Raw genomic sequence first — 17,130 nt, 5'->3', positions numbered from 1 at the left:
ACAGCCAATTGGCCCTCTGAGAATGAGTGATAATGAGCTGGAACTTGCTGCCTATGAGGGGGGGTGGGGGGTGGGGGGTGGGGTTGGCAATGGACATGGTGAATGATCTCAAAAGGAAATTGGATAAACACTTGAGGGAACTAAATCTGCTAGAATACAGGGATAGAGCAGGGAAGCGGGACTCTTGTGTGCAACCCTGCCTTGTAATTTAACCCTTCGGGTTCGGATATTATTCAGGTAAATCTGTGCTACACTCCCTCCAAGGCCATTCTATCCTTCCTAAGGTTTGCTGCCCAGAACTGAACACAGTTCTCCAGGTGTGCTCTAACCAGGGTTTGTGTGTCTCGGTGCTTTTCCAGTCACACTGCTTCAGGATCACCGAATAGTTGCAGCACAGAAGGAGGCCATTCAGCCCCTTGCATCTATTCTGGCTCCCTAAAGGAGATATCCATCTGGTGCCACTCCCCTGCCTTCTCTCTGTAGCCCCACACATTCTTCCTTTTTAAACAATATCATCATTTCCTCTTGAATGCCTCAATGGAATCTGCCTCCGCCGCACTCTCAGGCAGTGCATTCCAGAGTCTAAACACTGGCTGTGTGATAAAGTTTTTCTCATATGACCATTGCTTCTTTCCCCAATTCCCTTCAATCTGTGTCCTCTGAATCTTCATCCTCCCACCAATTTGAGCAGCTTTTCCCTGTTCACTCTGTCCAGGCCCCTCATGACTTTGAACACCTCTATCAAATCTCCTCTCAAACTTCTCTTCTCCAAGGAGAACAGTCCGGACTTCTCTAATTTATATTTGTAACTGGTCTCACGGATGAGGGACTTCATTCTCATGAATCTTTTGTGCACTCTCTCTAATGCCTTCACATCCTTCCCAAAGTGTGGTGCCCAGAAATAGACACAATACCCCAGTTGAGGCCGAACCAGTCTTGTATCCAAGTTCAACATAACAACTTTGCTCTTGTACTCAATGTCCCCATTAATAAACCCCAGGATACTGTGTGCTTTATGAACTGCCTTCTCAACCTGCCTTGCCACCTTCAACATATACACATATACATCCAGGTCTCTCTGCTCCTATACCCACTTTAGACTTGTATTCTTTTTCTATTGTCTCCCAGCGTTCTTCTGACCAAAATGAATCACGTCACACTTCTCTGCATTACATTTCATCTGCCACTTGTCCACCCTGTTTACGTCCTTTTGAAGTTCCACACTATCGTCTTCACAGTTCACAATGCTTCCAAGTTTTGTCATATTTGTGAATTTTGAAACTGAGCCCTGTATACCAAGGTGTAGATCATTAATATTTTTTCAGGAGTAGCAGAGCTCCTAATTCTGATCCCTTGGGAACTCCACTATAAATCTTCGTCCAGTCCAAAAAACAACCATTAACCACTGCACCACTACTCTTTGTTTCCAGGCGCTCCGCCAGTTCCGTATCCATGTTGTTACTGTCCCTTTGATCACATGAGCTATAACTTTTCTCACAAGTCTGTTGTGCAGCACTTTATCAAATGCCTTTTGGAAGTCCATCTACACCACATAAACAGAATTACCCTCATCATCCCTCTCTGATGCCTCATCAAAAAACTCAAGCAAGTTAGATAAGCCGGTTCTGAGGAAGAGTCATATCGGACTCGAAACATTAACTCTGTTTTTCTCTCTCTACAGATGCTGCCTGACTTGCAGAGTTTTTACAGAACTTCCTATTTTTATTTTAGATAAACATGATTTGCCATTATTAATTTTGTCCTGAATTATCGTTTCTAGAAGCTTCCACACCACAGAAGTTAAACTGATAGACCTGTAGTTGCTGAGCTTATCTTTAGACCCTTTCTGAACAAGAGTGGAACCTTTGGAATTACCCAGTCCTCTGACATCACCCGAGTATAAGGAAGATTGAAAAGTTCTGGCCAGTGCTTCTTCAATTCCCACTCTCACTTCCCTCAATATCCAAGGATGCAAATCATCCTGGTACATTGTCCATTTTAAGTATAGACAGCCTGTCCAATACCTCATCAATTTTAAACCCTTCAGGGGTCTCAGCTACCTCCTCTTTCACCATGACCTGTGCAATGGCTTTTTCTTTAGTAAATACAGGTGCTAAGTATTAATTTAATACATCAGCCTTGCCCCCTGCCTCCATGTGTGAATCCCCTTTGTGGTTCCAAATCAGCCCCACCCATCCCTTCATCATCCTTTATATGTCTATAGAACACATTTTAATTTCTTTCTATGTTAGCCATCAATCTCTTTTCATACTCTCTCTTTGCTTCTCTTAATTGCTTTTCCAATTCAGCTCTGAACCTTTTTTTATTCAGCTTGGTTCTACTTTACACCTGACATCTGCAATAAAGTACACCTTTTTCTTCTTCATCTTAATCTCTGTTGTTTTTGTCATTGTGAGACCTCTGGATTTCTTTCCCCGATCTTTTGCCTCGTGTGTCCAAACTATTTCTTATTTCAAAGCAGCCAATTTTTCAGTTCCAGTTTCACCTGCCAACCTTTGTTTCCAACTTAACTGGGTCAGATCCATTCTTACCCCACTGGAGTTCATTATTCTCATGCTTACCTGAAATCTTTGTCTACAGACAAGCTGTTTCACTTCTACATTCAAACTTTGGTGATATTCAGGTTCTGATGAATTGAATGACTCTGTCAGATGTTTGATTTGAGTTTCCCGTCTGTCAATCCTCCACTTCCAGTGTCCTGTAAATTTACAATAATCATCACTATAAATCCAGGATGGAAACTGAGAAGGGGCAAACATTTCTCTTGATTTGAGTTTGCTGTGTGTAAATCCTCCCCTTCTAACCCACTGTAAAGATAGTTTCCAAAACCCATCCCTGTCAGTCCAGGATAGAAATGCTCAATATTCTCTCCTCCTGCTGACAGGGACACGGATGACCGCGCATGCGCCCTGCTGAACAAGATGGCGGCCGTTAATCCGGGTCTCTCACCGAGGAACGTGGATCGGGGCAACTGCCGCCCACAGATACCAGCGAGGAACCGGTAGCTGGTTATTCTGGCTTCAGAACGGCTCAAGGTGTTTACGAAACCTGCCCGTCCACCCACCGGCTGCATCTCTCCCTCAATTCCGCCCATTATCTTACCGGCTCCGGACCTGACAAACAAGCAGCTTTCCTTCGCCCTCACTCACACTGCGCATGCTCCAAACTCGAGGCGGGGTTGCACCTGCGCACTGATGTCCAGCTCCAGCAGACACACTGCGCATGCCCCCATCACAATGCCTGGGTGATTGACGGCAGCTCTGGATCAATAGGAAGAGGTGGCAGGACTGCAGGACCAAAGGGAAGCGGCTGGCCCTCCAGCCAATTGGAGTGAATGAGGGGCGGGCTTAACCAGGATCTCCCTCATTGGCTGAAACTCTGCATCATTTTGGAAGCTGATTTGCCTCAAACTCCAAGAGAAAACTGGACCCTTCTGTTGTGGCTTTAAACAGATGAAACCCTGTGGGTGTGGAGCAAATATTTCAACATTTGTTTCTGAAATGTGGGAACATGGTGAAACAAGGCACAAACTTAAAGGAATAACTGGGCAGACAGGGAATTCACCATTAGAACAAGGGGAGTCCTTGGTTTCAATAAATGAACCGGCAGGAGAGTTAGGACAGGTCAGGATAAGGTTAATATTCAGAACAACACAGAATGTAAAGGAAAAACTGATCTCAAAGACAATTTGTTGTAACGTGTGTGGAGGGGATGTGCTGAACCAGGTTTAAAGAGGTTAAACATGTTTTCCATATCGCACAATCACAAAGCTTCAAAGATGAGACATGAAAGCCCTCAATATTAATCATGACAAGTGGGAAGTGAACTGATGATTGATGCAATTGGAAACACCAGCTGTGGGCAGGAGTCCACCACCACAGCGACATGTTGTTTCAGAAACTCCAACACAGACAAACAAGGTGTCAGCAGAGATCTTCCCAGAACACGAGTAAGGAAAACCTTCATACGAGGCACTTTTGCCTTTACAGAATCGGCTTGTTCAGCCATCTGATGAAGTGCAGCAGATCATCTCAACTGATCTCACCAAAGTTCTGAGGCTGCATTCCCATCATCTCTCACAGATGGACAGATGCTAAACATATGGGACAATCACATTGAAATCTGGAACTCAGATGGGAATATGGATTGGTGTTAAGTGGGAAGATCTGGATCAATGTCTTACTCCAGGAAGCTTTAAAATCAGAATGACAGCATTTCAGAAATTATTCCTGTCATATCAGTGATCCCATTCCTATCTGTTGGTAAGACCGATGGAAGTATTTAGTGGAGACAGTAGCATGCTGGAGGATGATGTACACAAGTGTTTTCTGAACTGAGGATAATAGTGAGGGGAAAGGAGGGATCTTGTAAAAAAACAGACTCTTCCTGTTGTTACAAAGGACATGGGACCTTCCACTTGGTTTGACACAACACACACACATACACACAGACCCACATGGATACACTTCCTATCGATCAGGTGGACCAGGTTATGTCTTAGACTGGCGATAAATTATCAGTGTCTGCAAGGACCAAAAAGTTATAGAAAATCAAGTAAACATCACCCTCCAGGGACTCAAAGCAGTTTTGACTATCTAATTCCAGCACTTTCTCTGAACCTTAATCTATAATGGACAACATCTTGAACAGACACAATGACAAAAAGCTAAGCCACCAATAGATATTAGGTGGTCTATGGCCACTCTGGTGATCAGCCCTGGTGGGAGATTTTAGACAATGCAGAACATCTTTGCATATTTGCAGCCTCTACTTTCCTATTGGTATTACGGATAATTCCCCTTATATTGATGGTCTCGGTGAAGGTCAGGCCACAGAGCAGAATGGATGAAAAGATGGCTCCAAACTCCCTGTAAATCTAACCCTCTGATTTCGGTTTTGTAGCCAACTTTCCATCCATCTGCTGCCTGGCCTTTCACTCCACACAGCCTGGTCTTGGTCACCTTGTACACACTGTTATGGATAACAAGCGGGTTACAAAACAGAAAACAGAGAGAAGAGGTTAAGAGTAGCGACTCAGACTGGTAAAAGGTGGGAATTGATGTTCCACAGGGAGCAATGCTGGAACCACTGTTATTCAAATTTATACAAATGATTTGGACTCAGAAATCAGAAACCCAATTTTAACATTTGGGTGCAGAATTACAGTAAATCACAGATAAGAATTCCCAGTTAACAAAACTTTGTTGTACAGTTCATTAAATCTTTAATTCAGTAGCAGAGTGAACAATGACATGAGGAAGTGATGAACTGATTTATTTATGAATTAATTGATTACCAAATTGGGAAGTATAGTTAATACTGAGGAAGACTGCAACAAAATCCTGGGATCGAACACACACACACCAATTTCGCAGGGAATTCTTGGAAACATGGTGTAGGTCCTTCTTTATCTGGAGATCAAATGTCTTGTATAATTGTCCCAGGAGTTAAAAGGATCCTGTGAATTCCTCCTTGTGTTATTTTAAGACAGACTTTACACTATTTATTTTTAGCTACGTTTTACTATGTTAAAGGTGCTATGTCAATACAAGTTGTTGTTGACATTGGCTTAAAGTAGTGGACTCAGGACTGTCACCAATAAATCTTAAAAACTTCACAGAATAATCACCACAGTCATTTTTAAACTGGAGACTTATTCCTGCCATTTCAGTTTCAGTCAGGAACACAGTTTTACACCAATCTCTGATTTAACAACCACAGTTGTAAAGGAGCCTGCTACTCGGTGCCTGGGAGTTTTGATTCCAATGATTCCAAACAGAAATCAGAAGGTTAGATTTACAGGGAGTTTGTATTTTTCCATCCATTTTTCTATGTGACCTTGGACTCCACAGCCTGACCTTGGTCATCTTTAGGCTGTATGTACTGCACAGAAGTGGCTGTGACACATTTCTCACACACCTCAGCATTAATCCACATGTGCGTTTTGCTGTGGTTGAAGAAATATGAAAAAGACCAAAGTGTCATTTGGCCCTCTCAGTGTCACCCTGAAGGACTGTGTCCAGGCTGAAGTTTTGTTCCTGCCATATGATCCTCCCCCAGATTGTCCTTTCTGAGCTCCAGCCAGGTGATGTTAAACATTCAGGTACGAAAGACAAAATTGTACAACAATGTGTGAAAAACAAAGTTTGACATGCTATGTGACATTTATCCAGAATATTAAACAGCAGCCCATTGATATGGTTTATTAACTTATATACGAACATACGAATTAGGAGCAGGAGTAGGCCACTCGGCCCCTCGGGCTTGTTCCACCATTCAATAAGATCATGGCTGATCTGATTGTAATCTCAACTACACATTCCTGCCGACCCCGATAACCTTTCACCCCCTTGCTTATCAAGAATCTATCTACCTCTGCCTTAAATATATTCAAAAATTCTGTCTCAACTGCCTTTTGAGGAAGAGAATTCCAAAGTCTCACAACCCTACGAGAGAAAAAATAATTCCTCATCTCTGACTTAAATGGGCGACCCCTTAAAGAGTGGTCCCTAGTTAAAGATTCTCTCAGAAGAGTAAACATCCTTTCCACATCCACCTTGACAAGACCCCTCATGATCTTATGTGTTTCAATAAAGTTGCCTCTTACCCTTCTAAACTCCAGCAGATACAAGCCTAGTCTGTTCAATCTTTCCTTATAAGACAACCCACTCATTCCTGGTAATGATCAACTAAACCTTCGCTGAACTGCTTCCAATGCATTTACATCATTCCTTAAATAAGGAGACCAATACTACACACAGTACTCCAGATGTGGGCTCACCAGTGCCCTGTATAACTGAAGCATAACCTCTCTACTCTTGTATTCAATTTCCCTTGCAATGAAAGATAATATTCTTTCAGCTTTGCTAATGACTTGCTGTACCTGCACACTAACCTTTTGCGATTCATGCACTAGGACACACAGATCCCTCTGAATCTCAGAGCTCTGCAATCTCTCACCATTTAAATAATATGCTTCTTTTTTATCCTTCCTGCCAAAATGGACACTATCACATTTTCCCACATTATACTCCATTTGCCAGAATTTTGCCCATTCACCTAACCTATTTGTATCCTTTTGTAGCCTCCTTATGTCCTCTTCACAATTTATTTTCCTACCTATGTGTCATCAGCAAATTTAGCAACCATACCATTGGTTCCTTCATCCAAATCATTTATATAAATTATAAAGAGTTGAGGTCCCAGCACTGATCCTTGTGGCACACTAATCATCACATCCTGCTAATCAGAAAAAGACCCATTTATGTCTGCTCTCTGCTTCCGGTTAGCTAGCTAATCTTCTGTTCAATATGTTATCCCGTACACCATGAGATTTCATTTTCTGCAATAACCTTTAATGAGGCACCTTATCAAATGCCCTCTGGAAATATAGGTACAGTACATCCACCAGTTCCCCTTTATCCACAGCACCTATTACTTCTTCAAAGAGCCCCAATAAATTGGTTAAGCATGATTTCCCTCTCACAAAACCTCGTTGACTCTGCCTGATTACCTTGAATTTATCTAAGTGCCCTGTAATAATGCTTCTAATATTTTCCCTATGACAGATGTTAAGCTAACTGGCCTATAGTTTCCTGCTCTCTGTCTCCCTCCCTTCTTGAATAAAGGAGTTACACTTCCTATTTTCCTATCTGATGGAACCTTCCCCGAATCTAGCGAATTTTGGAAAATTAAAACCAATGCATCAACTATCTCACCAGCCACTTCTTTTAAGAACCGAGGATGAAATCCTTCAGGACAGGGGAACTTGTCAGCCCGCAGCTCCAACAATTTGCTCAGTACCACTTCCCTGGTGATTGTAATTTTCTTGAGCTCCTCCCTCCCTTCCAATTCCTGATTTATAGCCATTCCTGGCATGTTACTTGTATCCTCTATAGTGAAGACGATGCAAAATACCTGTTCAATGCATCTGCCATCTCCTTATTTTCCATTATTAACTCCCCAGATTCACTTTCTATAGGAGCAACCCTCACTTTGTTAACTCTTTTCATTTTTAAATATCAATATTTACTTTTACTATCTGTCTTTATATTTCTACCTCACTTTCTCTCGTACTCGACTTTTTCTCTCTTTATTAATCTTTCAATCATTCTTTTCTTTTTTTAAATTCTATCCAGTCTTCTGAGCTGCCACCCATCTTTGCACAATTATATTTCAGCAGAAACAAACTCCAGCTGTCAGAATGAAAGAATTCAATCCTGAACAGGATTAACAGCAACAGTAACCACAGATTTCAATCCCCATAGTCATTTGTGAACTCGCTGATGTGTCAGCAGGGTGGATGACTGAGTGAATCCCTTCCCACACAAGGAGCAAGTGAATGGCCTCTCCCCAGTGTGAACTCGCTGGTGTGTCAGCAGATCCTTTTTACTTTTAAAGGTCTTCTCACACTCAGAACATTTAAAAGGTCTCTGATCAGTATGAACAAGTTGATGTGTCAGAAGGTGGGATGACCGAATGAATCCCTTTCCACACATGGAACATGTGAATGGCCTCTCGCCAGTGTGAACTCGCTGATGTGTCAACAGGTCAGATGAATTGGTGTATCCCTTCCCGCACATGGAGCAGGTGAATGGCCTCTCCCCAGTGTGAATTCGCTGGTGTGTCAGTAGTTTGGATGGTCGATTAAATCCCTTGCCACAGATAAAGCAGGTGTATGGACTTTCCCCAGTGTGAATTCTCTGATGATTCAGAAGCCTGGATAATTGATTAAATCCCTCTCCACACAAGGAACAGATGAACGGACTCTCCCTCGTGTGAATACGCTGGTGTGTCAGCAGGTAGGATGACTGAGTGAATCCCTTCCCACACACGGAGCAGGTGAACGGTCTCTCTCCACTGTGAGTTTGCTGGTGCCTCTGAAAGTTTGATGAATGACCGATTGCCTTCCCACACACGGAGCAGATGACTGAACTCTGCTCAGTGTGAATGTGCTGGTGTCTCATCAGGTTGGATGAATTAGTGAATCCCTTCCCACACATGGAGCAGGTGAACGGCCTCTCCCCAGTGTGGCTGCGTTGATGAATTTCCAGCTTTGATGGGGAACCAAATCCCTTCCCACAGTCCCCACATTTCCACGGTTTCTCCATGGTGCCGGTGTCTTCCTGGCTGTCCATGTTGGATGGTCAGACCAAACCTCATACACAGTTTATCCCCGCTGTGAATGATTAGATGTTTTTTCAGGCTGTGCAATTGGTTAAAACATTTCTCATTAAAGGTTCAATGACATCCAGCACCTGATGTATTGAGTGAATTTGTCAGGTTTTGACGTGATTTTTGGTTTGAGTTTCCTGTCAGCAAATCTTCCTGTTCACTTCCTCGAACTGCTGTAGTCCATGTGGTGTTGGCACTGTTAGGGAGTTCCAGGATTTCGACCCAGCGACAATGAAGGAACGGCAATATATTCCCAAGTCTGACTTATGATGGAAAAAAGGTTATTGATAAAGCAGCTGAAGATGGTTGAGCCCAGGATACTGTCCTGAGGAATTCCTGCAGCGATGTCCTGGGTTTGAGATAACAAAGAATAAAAAATAAATAAACTGATAAATGTTAAATAATGTTGTTGATAAAAGAGATACTCATTTAATTTTTCCAGAGATGACTGATTCCCCAGGGGTTCACTCTGACTCCCCTGACTGACTGACTGACTCAGGGTCCAGTCCTCAATCCCCCCCGATTGGTGACTGAAGTTGCTGCTCCCTTTGCTCCTCCGGCCTCTGAGCTCCTCTTGCTGTTGTTTCCCAGGACAGTCAATGCCCGCTCTCCAACATGACCCTGTCAGATGAAGTTCAGGGGCTCAGAGGGAGAAAAGAAAATGAGGCGGTGAATCTGAGTTGGGAAAAACAAGGAGAGAAACAGGATTCAATGGGGAAACTGAGCGAGGGGCGAGCGCAGCCTCAGGAACAGCGAGTGCGGCTCTCAGAGGCCGAATGAGAGCGGCCGGACCCGGCGGCCGTGCGGTGATCTCCCCGGGCTGGGGGACTGGGGGTCGGGGCTGCCCATTAAAGCGATGCTGCAGCGCCTCCCCCATCCTCGCCGCCGCTTCCCAGTTTCTTCTCCCGTTTCTACCGAGTTCGACTCGCAACAAAGGAGCCGCCCAGAACGCCCCGCGGCTGGCCCCTGGGGAGCATGCGCACTCTCAGCGCCTGGGGAAAGGAGCGAGTTGGATAGAGCGGTTTCTGGAGCGCGATGGATTGTGGGAACTCCGACTGCCATTAGTATAAGAATCAAACAATGGTTCCACCAGAGAAGGAGGACAATTGGCCGGTCTTATCTTCTAACATCACTTAGTTGTTCACACTCTACCGCCTTTTCTCCATAACCCTGCAATTGATTATTGATACAGGGTCTAGGTTAATATAAACTGAGACAGGGTCTAGCGGAGGGTTGACTGAGACAGAACCATCGAACCATAGAACACTACAGCACAGAAAACAGGCCATTTGGCCCTTATAGTCTGTGCCGAAATATTATTCCGCTAGTCCCATTGACCTGCACCTAGTTCATAACCCTCCAGGCCTCTCCCATCCATGTATCTATCCAATTTATTCTTAAAACTTAAGAGTGAGCCGGCATTTACCACGTCAGATGGTAGCTCATTCCACACTCTCACCACTCTCTGAGTGGAGAAGTTCCCCCTAATGTTCCCCCTTTCCCCTTTCACCCTAAAGCCATGTCCTCTCATGTTTAACTCTCCTAATCCAAGTGGAAAGAGCCTACTCGCATTTACAGGGCCCAGGTTAATCTCAACTGAGACAGGGTCCAGTGCAGTGATTACTGATACAGCAGGAGGAGTAAAATAAACCAAGACCTGATCTAGTGCAGTAATGAAAAGGATGGTGCCTAGTGGAATATTAAGTAAGACATGGTCTGACTAGTGCAATAATAACTAAGATATATTGTGATATGGCCCACTGTAATGTAACAGACAGAGGGCCCAAATTACAGTGGCACAGTCGACTGCAGTAGCTGCTTTGACAGGGCCTAGTGTAGTGCAAATAGTGGGCTCGTCTTATGTGGCAATAACTGAGCCATTGCCAAGGTAAGTTAAAAGCACAACAGGGCCAAGTGCACTATAAACAGGGACAGGGTCCAGTGCAGTAATCAGTACACCGGGTCTGGTGTACTATAAACCAGGACAGGGTCTAGTACAGTTCAAAATAATATTAAGAAATATTTGCATTTATATAGCTCATTTCATGATCACCAAATGTGTCAAAACACTTTACATCTAATTAAGTACTTTCGAATTGTTAGTAATGTTACTAATACAGGGCCTCATGTAATACAGGTAGATATAATTAGAGACATGGTCAAATAACTGAGACAGGGTCTAATGAAACATAAACAGAAACATGTTCTTGTTTGTAACTGAGACAGCATCAAGGGCACAAATAACAGGGTCATGTACAATATAAATAGAGACATGGTCAAGTCTGGTGATAATCAGAGAGGATCGACTGCAGTAATGTCTTGAATATAGCTTCAAAAAGTAATCAACACCTATTCAGGCCCTAATCATACTTCAGGTGATTGACAGTTAACTGTCACACAGTCAGGTGAATCAGCTACCTGAGCAACCTTTTAACTAAACTACTGAACTCAGAGAAATTAAAGAGAAAGACTTACCAATTCAATTCCCACTGTGCAGCAAATTGTCAAGACCCACACTCACTCTGGCTGTGTCTCACTCACGATGAGGTCTCTCTCCTGCTTGTGTGCTTCTAATAGTCCCTTTCTTAAATAGAGCTGAGGTGAGCTGAGATGACTCACACTACTTAAGCTTCAAATAGTAATCAATCAGGCAAGGTTTGATCAGGGACAGTCAGCATGGCTTTGTCAGAGGGAAGTCATGCCTAACAAATTTGATTCAACTTATTGAGGAGATGACCAGGTGTGTAGATGAGGGTAGTGCAGTTTATGTAGTTTATATAGATTTCAGTAAAGCCTTTGACAAGGTCCCAAATGGGAGACTTATAAAGAAGGGAAATGCACATGGGATACAGGGTAATTTGATAAGGTGGATTCAAAATTGGCTTAGTTGTAGGAGACAGAGGATGATGACAGAAGGTTGCTTTCGTGACTGGAAGCCAGTGTCATACCACAGGGATCAGTGCTGGGTCCCCTAGTATTCGTCATTTATAGAAACAATAATCTGCTCACTGACGTCCAATTTGGGTTCCGCCCGGGCCACTTAGCTCCTGACTTCATTACAGTCTTGGTTCAAACGTGGACAAAAGAGCTGAACTCCCGAGGTGAGATGAGAATGACTGCCCTTGACATCAAGGCTGCATTTGACAGAGTGTGGCATTAAGGAGCCCTTGCAAAACTGGAGTCAATGGGAATCAGGGGAAAACTCTCCGCTGGTTGGAGCCATACCGAGCACAATGAAAGATGGTTGTGGTTGTTGGAGGTCAGTCATCTCAGCTCCAGGGCATCACTGCAGGAATTCCTCAGGATAGTGTCCTCGGCCCAACCACCTTCAGCTGCTTCATCAATGACCTCCCTTCCATCATAAGGTCAGAAGTGGAGATGTTCGCTGATGATTGCACAATGTTCAGCACCATTTGCCAGTCCTGAGATACTGACGCAGTCCATGTCCAAATGCAGCAAGACCTGGACAATATCCAGGCTTGGGCTGACAAGTGGTAAGTAATATTCGCACCACACAAGTGTCAAGCAATGGATCATCTCCAACAAGAGAGAATCCAACCATCGCCCTTTAATGTTCAATGGCATTATGATCACTGAATTTCCCACTATGAGCATCCTGGGGGTTACCATTGACCAGAAACTGAACTGGACTAGCCATATAAATGCTATGGCTACAAGAGCAGGTCAGACGCTAGGAATCATGCAATGAGTAACTCACCCCCTGACTCCACAGAGCCTGTCCACCATCTACAAGGCACAAGTCAGGAGTGTGATGGAATACTCCCCTCTTGCCTGAATGAGTGAGCTCCCACAGCACTCAAGAAGCTTGACCGTCCAGGACAAAGCAATCCTCTTAATTGGCACCACATCCACAAACATTCACTCCCTACACCACTGACACACACTAGCAGCACTGTGCACCATCTACAAGATGCAGGAATTCACCAAGGCTCCTTCGACAGCACCTTCAAAACACATGACCACTACCATTTAGAAGGACAAGGGCAGCAGATGGATGGGAACTCCACCACCTATAAATTCACCCCCCCACCCCCCCACGCCCCCACCCCCCACCAAGCCACTCACCATCCTGACTTGTAAATATATCATTGTTTCTTCACTGTCGCTGGGTCACAATCCTGGAACTCCACCCCAATGGACCACTGTTAGACTACACTGGTGTTTATGTGGATTGGTCTAGGTTTTATGAACAAGGACTGTATCAGACTGTTGCTGTGTCTTTGATTCCCCATGACAGCTGTAGCATCCTTATTAAATACCCAACACAATACTTAGCCCAAAAATCTGAGGTTATTATCATCACAGTCCTTCAAACCATCACTGAAACAATCGGCAACTATTCTCAAAGCTCCTTTGGTTGTAACTCACTCAGAGAAAAGCTACCCCTCTGGCAAAACAAAATACAGAAATGAAACTACTCCAAACTCCGAATGACTTGGGATTTTTTTTATTCATTCATGGGTTGTGGGCTTCACTGGCTGGGCCAGCATTTATTGCCCATCCCTAATTGCCTTGCAGAAGATGGTGGTGAATTTTTTTCTTGAACCGCTGCAGTCCATGTGATGTACATACACCCACAGTGCTGTTAGGAAAGGATTTTGACCTAGCAACAGTGAAGGAGCAGTGATATATTTCCAAGTCAGGATGGTGGGTGGCTTGGAGGGGATATTCCAGGTTGTGGTGAACCCATGTGTCTAATACCCTTGTCCTTCTAGATGGTTGTGGTCGTGGGCTTGAAAGGAGGTGTTTAAGGAGCCTTCGTGAGTTTCTGCAGTGTACCTTATAGATGGTACACATTGCTGTCACTATGTGGTGGTGGAGGGAGTGAATGTTCGTGGAAGGGGTGCCAATCAAGCGGACTGCTTTGTCTTGGATGTTGTCAAGCTTCTTGGGTGTTTTTTGAAGGATTCTCTGACAGCATCTGTGGAGAGAGAAACAGAGTTAATGTTTAGAGTCCAGTATGACTCTTCTTCAGGACTGACGTGAGGTAGAAATAGGGTGGATCTGAAGTAGAGTCATATGGACTCGATAAGTCAACCCTGTGTCTCTCTCCACACATGCTGTCAGACCTGCTGAGTTTTTCCAACATTTTCTATTTTTTGTTTCAGATTTCCAGCATCCACAGTATTTTGCTTTTATCTATAGAAATAGGATGGGTTTTAAGCTGTTGAAGAAGAGGGCAGTGTCAGATAGAATAAAAGAGAAGGTCAGGGATAGGTTAGAGGGCGGTAGAGATTAAATAACAAAGGTGTAATGGAACGAAGAGCAAAGGGAGTGGTAACGGTTGTAATAAAGAAACAAAACCCAGTCAGTTTTAATGGCAGAATAAAGAACAAAAGACTGTCCAGTTCAGTTCTGAAGAAGAATCATGTTGGACTCGAAACATTAACTCTGTTTCTCTTTCCATAGGTGCAGCCAGACCTGCTGAGTTTTCCCACAATTTCTGTTTTTATTTTAGTGAACCCTTAATAGCTGCCCAGTTCACTGGTCAATCGATCTTTCCACAGGGGTGAGTGTGTCTGAGAAGCATCCACCTGGAGAGCCTTTTCCATTCACCTCCTGCATTATTACAGCAGATATACATGGATGTGACAATGCCAACAGGTCTGTGGAATTAATTCACTAGATCTTCCAAACAACCAGCACAGGTATGATGGACCATCTGTGCTGCATCATTCTATAAAACAGTGAATATTCAGTATCTGGGGATAGGCCGAGTAAGAGAGAGGAACCAGTGGGTTTGAACCCAGCCAGAATCAGCAGTTTCTGGGGAGGAGTGAAAGGGGAACCAGTGGGAAAAGCTTTAAAAGCTCAGCATTTTCCCACAGGAGAGCAGCCGTTTAAGACATTTTGGGTATGGAACAGGGCAGCGCGCAGATTTACAAGAATTTGTTTTTATTATTTTATCTCTATTGCGTAATAATATTATTTTCTGTTGTGCATTTCGATGTTCCAATGGCGCTGCTGTCACCCAACATTCCCTGCGGCTACGAATATGCCCTATTCACTCTACAGGAGTCCAGTGCGCAGGTGCAGTGCTGGACTTCCAGGAGCATGCGCAGTGTCACTTTGCTCAGAAGCCGTGCGAGGGTGACCGACGCGATTGGAAATGGATGAGAGCGAGCGGATCAGGTCGGGAAAGCGAGAGGAGGAATGGAGCCGGCGAGTCGGCGTGGGAAGGGAAGGGAAGGGAGGAATGGAGCCAGGAGCTGAGGAGCGGGGAGGCTTCGTAAACACCTGGTGTAGGCCGCAGGGCCCGAGTAAGGCCCTGCAAGTCCCACGTTTGTGGGTCTCGGTTTCTTTTCCCCGGGAACAGGCCCAGCCGCGAGCTTGGTTCAGCGGGGACTGGAGCGCATGCGCGGCCATCTCGGTGACGAAACAGAGTAGGCGGGGCCTCAGGGTCCCGGTGACCAGGAGAGAAAATTATTGACTCGTTTATTTTATTGTCATTCTGCACACAAGGGGTGGTGACTGGCCCAGGTTAACTGTCGCCATCTTCAGGGGGGTAATGCGCGGCCGGCCTAACAACATAAGAATAAGAACATCAGAATTCGCAGTCGGCCATTTGGCCCATCTTGCATGCTCCACCATTCAATAAGATCACGGTCGATCAGACTGTGGCCTTAACGCCACTTTCTTGTATGCCTCCCACCTCCCAACCCACCTAGCCCCATATAACCCTTGACTCACTTGTAGATCAAAAATCTGTTTAAATCAGGATTGAATATGTTCAATGAACAGCCTCCACTGCTCACCCACTGTGGGGAAAATATTTCCAGAGACTGACAATCCTCAGAAGAAATTTCTCCTCATCCTAGCATTAAATGGGAGAACCCTTATTTTTTAACCGTGCCCATTGATTCTAGATTCCCCCATGAGTGGAAGCAACCTTTTTGATCCATCCTGTCAAGCCCCCTCAGAATCTTACATATTTCAGTAAGCTCACCTCTCATTCTCCTAAACTCCAATGACTACAGACCCAACTTGTTCAACCTTCCCTCATAAGACAAACCCCCTCATCCCAGGAATCAGCCTCATGAAAATTTTCTGAATGCCTCCAATGCAAGTATGTCGCTGCCTAAGTTACAAGCAGGAGATGATATAAATTTCTATCTTGTGAGGACAGGGATGGATTTTGGAAACTCCTTTTACAGGGAGTTAGCAGGAGAGGATTTACACACAGCAGACTCAAACCAAGAGAAGTGTTTGTCTCTCCTGAATTTCTAACCACATCTACAATTATGACTTTTGTAATTTCATTTTGCAGGGAGTTGGAAGATTCAAAGACTGCCAGATTTTTCTCTGACTCCAGTGCTCCTGATATCTTTTCAGCTGCAGGCTCCAGTAGATTCTAAATTTGAAATTGTTTCAGAGGTGAGTATTATTGAACATGCATCTACAGTTTAGAGCTTTTAGTGCTGTGCTCTGGTTCCATGATACTGGGGCTGGTGTGGTTCCTTTACTGTGGATCTGAATCCATTCTCATTTATTGCTCTGCTTCATATCTGCTCTCCCCAATCACCTGTCTGCCATTGTCTAGCTTCCTCTGCCTCTAATAATGTGGTATTTTAGTTATGTTTGGTAATTTACTGTTATCTCTGCCAAATGTGTCTAAATCAGGTTTCCACATCTGCGTATCCCCTGGTTATTCACCACTGATTTACCAGTTTTATCTTTCTGTGGTCAGGAATTGTTTTTCCTCCATTAGAGATTATTTCTCTTCCGCTTCTGAGCTTATATTGTCCATCAAATACTGCTCCGTTTTTATTTCCTGTAATTCATTAACATTAATTCCTTTTTTCTTTCCACAGCTACTGTCTGACCTGCTGAGTATTTCCAGCATTTGCTCTTTTTAATTCAGATTTCCAGTAACCACAGCATTTTGCTTTTGTTTGATTGCAGGTGTTGCTCAAA

General features: G+C 44.1%; 2 protein-coding genes across 2 annotated transcripts in view; one reads left to right on the top strand and one right to left on the bottom strand.

Annotated features, from left to right (window-relative positions):
- LOC144697901 (uncharacterized) overlaps nucleotides 1–17,130 on the top strand; it is a 292,792-nt gene that overhangs the window by 59,639 nt on the left and 216,023 nt on the right. The window lies entirely within an intron of this gene.
- LOC144697109 (uncharacterized) lies at nucleotides 7,330–9,344 on the bottom strand. Its single transcript, XM_078568932.1, has one exon. The coding sequence runs from the start codon at nucleotides 9,156–9,158 to the stop codon at nucleotides 8,289–8,291; it is 870 nt and encodes a 289-aa protein (XP_078425058.1). The 5' UTR covers nucleotides 9,159–9,344; the 3' UTR covers nucleotides 7,330–8,288.

Source organism: Cetorhinus maximus, chromosome 23 (assembly GCF_964194155.1).
Source record: "Cetorhinus maximus chromosome 23, sCetMax3.hap1.1, whole genome shotgun sequence".
In the NCBI taxonomy this organism is placed as follows: Eukaryota; Metazoa; Chordata; class Chondrichthyes; order Lamniformes; family Cetorhinidae; genus Cetorhinus; species Cetorhinus maximus.
The sequence above is the reverse complement of the archived record's forward strand: the minus strand, read 5'-3'. Positions and strand labels throughout refer to the sequence as shown.

Bases quoted from the DNA above. Each gene is read 5' to 3' on its own strand.
- LOC144697109 (XM_078568932.1), bottom strand. From the start codon at position 9,158: ATGGACAGCCAGGAAGACACCGGCACCATGGAGAAACCGTGGAAATGT.